Here is a 4,765-nt window from a genome sequence, read left to right on the forward strand (position 1 = left end):
TGAGACATACCTGCACCTGCTCACTGAGCAAGGCACGCTTCAGCCTCTCTACTGCAGGACCATGTAGCAGGCCAGTGTAGGTACTGCAGGACCATGTAGCAGGCCAGTGTAGGTACCAGGTCTTGCAAAGACCCGAAGACCTTGGGGGTTCCCTAGAGATGTGGTTGTTCTCTGAGCTGAATGCAGCAGGATGTTGCTCTGCCTTGGGAAGCTGTGGAAAATGCATAGGTCCTTTTCATAAGGGTCTGTAGCATAATCCTCCTAGGTCTGCCCTGGTAGAAGTCCTGGTGCTTGCCCAGAAGCCATGTTCAGGACAGGTCCAATGTCTGTCATCTCCCTGTGGCATGTGTGGGTGTAGGAGGACTAGAGGTACCTCGCAAGACACAGCAGTAAGAGACTTGTTGCTCTTCACACTGGTGAGACTTCTGTGCTAGAGCTGGGTTGAAGTGGGCTTCTCCCACTGCTTGGGGGGGATTGTTGTGTCGGTTAAGGGCTGCGGCCAGGAGGACCCTTGTCTGCTGTGTGCTCTGTGTAGCCTTCTGCAGGTCTCTCAGGGCAAAACTGCACTGCAATCTTCTCCCCTGAATCTCTGGTGTCCTGGGACCTGAATTGTTTTGGGCTGCGGTCCTAGTTGTCCAGTGGTGCTGGAGCCTTGCTGGTGTCAGGGTCAGCAAAGCAGTCCGTAGTGCCTGAGCTCAAGTGTTTCCTTGCAGAGTGAGATGTAGCTCTGAGCTTGTGGGCAACTGATACTGTCTTCTCATCCCAGCCTGCCCAAAATAGGCAAGTACTCCACAGGAGTTTTGTCTCTGCCCTGGACCTGTAGTGAGGCTGACTCATTCAGCTTGATAAGATAAACACAGAGTGTCAATAGTCGGGTACATGTGCTGGGAGCTAACTCTTGAGGGCTCCTCAATCTAGCAAATAAAGGTGTAGCTGGATGTAGTGGTTGAAAGCTGAAACTAGACAGACAAGTTTGGAGCTTGCTCTTAGCCATTAAAGCAACATAAAGCTCAGCAGCTTTCAGGACTTGTACTTACTGTATTTCCCACAGCTGGAACCTTGAGTGTCTCTTAAGGATGCTATAGTTCCTGCTACACTCTTCTGGCTTCTGCTGCATGTGGAGAGTAGATAATCTTGGCAGTGCCCAGGATCTTAAATGTTACTTGTATCAATGTGATACTACAAGTGAGTATTAATTGCTGTTAAACCCCTTGAAACCTTGGGTTGGGAAGGTGAACATCTGTTCTGCTGCTGGTGGGCTTTGCCCTATTGCTGCAGCTGCCTCCAAGGTGGCATGAGGAGCCACCCTCTGTGCTTTCTGAAGCACAGCAAAATTTCTTGGGCTCTGTCCTTGAGGTGCATGGCTGTGCATGCTGCTCTGGAGTGTTGCTTGGAGGAGTGGGTACTTCAGGAGGTGGGAGTGAAGGGAGAGACCTGTTCTGCCCCACTGCTGTTGTGGAGAGGTTGGGTGGCACTCCCTAGTTTGGAGGAGTACAGAGGGTATGACCAGGCAGGCCCAGAACAGCACAGAGCCCACTGTTGCTGTGCTAAAGTGATGTGAAGAGAATGGTGTGTGCCAGGCCCCTGCTGCTGGCAAAGCCTGTCATTGAGGTGCTTGGTAGCACTGCATAGGTGGTGTCTGCTGCTGTCCTGCCTGCTAAAGTGGTGTGCAGAGAATGGTGTGTGCCAGGCCCCTGTGAAGGTTGCTGCTGGCAAAGCCTGTCATTGAGGTGCTTGGTAGCACTGCATAGGTGGTGTCTGCTGCTGTCCTGCCTGGGTCCCAGCTAGAGCAGAAAGGACTTTGAGTTGTTCCTCTTGTAGTGAAACTGAAGGACTGATGCTCATGCTGGCTGGTGAGGTTTTGAGGTGGCAGTGGCTGTTGGACACCCTCAGCTGGGGCCTTACTGGGGAGAAGGTTTCTCTGGCTTCAGCCTCCCTGCTGCTGGTCTGGGGCAGGCGGCGTGTTTCCTGGTGGCAGTAGCAATAAACCTCCTGGGGAGACTGGGCTGGGGACCAGTTTCTCCAGGCCTGTGCGTGGGTAGGGACTCCTGGCAGAAGGGATAGGTGGAGTGTCTGGTGGTGGCTGTGGGGAATGCCTCCCTTGCAGGTGGGTGAGTCAGGGGAGGCTGGGCCTGAGATCTGACTCTCTTCCTGCTGCTCTGGTGTCCTGTGGGCTGGGGAGAGGCTGAGGAGCACAGGGACTGGGTGAGGGTGCTTCAAACTTGCCTGTAGCCCCAGGAGCCTGGGCCCTTCCTGCTTTTCTGGAGAGCATCTGTCTGGATAACTGTCTGGTGTGAGGCTGAGCAAGTGTGGGGAGTGCTAGTCTTCTCCCTGCAGCCTTATGTCCTTCTCCTGCAGCTTTCTCCACTACCTGGGGATACTGTTCCCTCTTGGAGGGGAGTGGAAATGTCATTGAATAGGGCGTACCAAGCCTCTGAGGTGCTGGGTTATGGGGTGGCAGTTCTTATCAGGTGGATTTTGTGCAAGGATGTGAAACCAGGAGCTCTGACACCAGAAGCTGGTATTTGTTTCTGAACTGAGGGCTTTCCTTCCTCATGTGGTGGGTCTGCCAGTGATGCTGTGCTGCTTCTGTGGTGGGGATCAGCGGGCAGGAGTCCAAAGCTGATCATAAAAACACTGCATCTCCCTTGGAGACCTTGCAGCAGGGTCAGGCAGAGCAGTGTGCTGGGTGGGTATGGGTGGCAAGGCTGGTGGCAACATCATGGTGGTTGCAGATGATAATGCTTGAGCCTGTAGAGCAGGAATAAGACTAAAGGGCTGGAGATACAGTGCTGAGGTTGGAAGCTTTCCTAGCTGGCTTGAAATGTTAGGATCCTGCCTTAGAAGGACTGCTGGTGGTGGATGATGGGGTTCCCAGCAGAGCTAGGAAGACAGAGCCAGGCTCAATAAGGAGAAGTGGGGAGCATGTGGCTCAACTGGAAAGTGGATGCTGGTGTGTGATCAACTGAGAGCCATGCTGGCCAGACACACATGAATACCTCTGAAGCTGTGCTTGAAATTTGCTGATCTGAAGGGCTGTGCCCTCTAGGCTGCCCTCCTGGGAAAACAGCTGCCTGATCTGCCCTTCTTCCCTCCACAGAGATACTGCCACCACCATGGAGGGGATTGTAACCATGTATCAGGACTTTATGAAGAAAGCAGGTGAGTGTTTGGCTCTGCCCAGCTGCAGGGCAGGTGGCACTGCATGCCCTACTGCCACAGGCATGGGGAGGTGGTCTGTCATCCCTGAAGCAGTCTGGGTCTGGCTGTATCCTGCCTCTGCCCTGACATAGATGCAGCTCTGGGTTTTTTGGGCTGCCTGTTGCAAGGCTATGTGGCCTCAGTGCCTGTGCAGGCCCTTTTGGGGCACTTCCTTGGCAGAAGGTCTCCAGGCTTTCCTGCAGTGTGGCTTCAGGCTGTACTTTACTGAGTTTAGCTGGCTTCTCCAGCCTCTGCTCCCAGACTGCCCCCCTATCTGCCCTCCTGTCCTAGGACATGGCAATCCTGTTCTCCTTGCCTCCACTCTGGCAGTAGCATTGCTGGCAGCAGACTGGGGTGAGGATGCTGACTGCTCTGCACTGTGGCTCTCTTCGCAGACCCCCGCATCGCTGATTATCCACTGATGCAGTCCCCGTTCCTTGTGATGGGCATCCTTCTGGCGTATGTCTACTTTGTACTATCCTTGGGTCCCCGGCTAATGGCCAACAGGAAGCCTTTAAATCTGAAGAAGTTCATGGTGCTATACAACTTCTTTCTGGTGGGACTCTCCCTTTACATAGTCTATGAGGTGAGTTGTTGGCAGTAAGCTTTGTCTGGCATATATCAAGCAGCGCATGCAGGCTGCATGGGTGATGGGGAGCCCTTTTGCAGGCTGTTCCTTGCCCTTCTGTGCAGGGCTTGGGAAGTGCAGTTGGTGATGTGCTGGGTCTCACCCTGATGATGCTCTTGTTGCAGTTCCTGATGGCAGGGTGGCTTACGGGGTACACCTGGCGATGTGACCCTGTGGACTTCTCACAGGACCCAAAGGCCCTCAGGGTGAGTTCTTGTCCCTCCCTGGGTAAGGGGGGATGGCTTTCAGCGCTTCTGTTTGAACAGCAAAATCACAGCTACCTCTGAGGCAGAGGACTTACGGTCCCTGGCTGTTGGTTTCACCCCAGGGTTACTGTATGGAGACCCTTGGTCACTGGGCATGTTCAGGCTGAGGTGGGTCTTTAATGTTAACCTGTTCTGTTACAGATGGTCAACGTTGCTTGGCTCTTTGTCTTCTCCAAGTTCATCGAATTGACAGACACGGTGAGTGAGTTACTGAGGCCTTGTCACTGCTTGCTAGGCAGGGGTTTGAGGCCCCGTATACTTGGAGTAGGTGCTTTCTTCAGCCCTTCCAGTCTGACCTGGTAGTGCTTCTGTCTGGCATCACTGCCAAGGAGGCCACTCTGGGCTATTGCAGAGGCCACTCTTGGCATGTTATAGCTCTGTAAGCTGTGGGGTGACCTACTGTGTGGTGGCAGTGAGCCTGGGGAGGGGGGAAGTGTCACTGAGATCAGACACTGAATTAGTGGCCCAGGCTGCTCTAGCTGCTCCCAGGGCTGCAAGGTTCTTGATGCTGTTGGGATCTCATTGCAGGTGATCTTTGTCCTGCGGAAGAAGAATGAACAGGTCACATTCCTGCACCTCTTCCACCACTCTGTTCTGCCTTGGAGCTGGTGGTGGGGAGCAAAGTTTGGGCCAGGTGAGATGGAAACTGTCTGGGTGCACAGATTGGGGA

At 53.8% G+C, this 4,765-nt stretch overlaps 1 protein-coding gene across 1 annotated transcript in view; it reads left to right on the forward strand.

Annotated features, from left to right (window-relative positions):
• Positions 1-3,104: 3,104 nt before the first annotated feature.
• ELOVL1 (ELOVL fatty acid elongase 1) overlaps positions 3,105-4,765 on the forward strand; it is a 3,820-nt gene continuing 2,159 nt past the window's right edge. Inside the window, exons 1-5 of the mRNA XM_010079085.1 lie at positions 3,105-3,162; positions 3,597-3,787; positions 3,955-4,035; positions 4,237-4,293; positions 4,624-4,729. Of these exons, the coding sequence (XP_010077387.1) occupies positions 3,117-3,162; positions 3,597-3,787; positions 3,955-4,035; positions 4,237-4,293; positions 4,624-4,729 (481 nt within the window). The 5' untranslated portion in view covers positions 3,105-3,116. The remainder of the gene's footprint in view (positions 3,163-3,596; positions 3,788-3,954; positions 4,036-4,236; positions 4,294-4,623; positions 4,730-4,765) is intronic.

The sequence above is a fragment of the Pterocles gutturalis genome, unplaced genomic scaffold (assembly GCF_000699245.1).
Source record: "Pterocles gutturalis isolate BGI_N339 unplaced genomic scaffold, ASM69924v1 scaffold34108, whole genome shotgun sequence".
Classification (NCBI taxonomy): Eukaryota; Metazoa; Chordata; class Aves; order Pterocliformes; family Pteroclidae; genus Pterocles; species Pterocles gutturalis.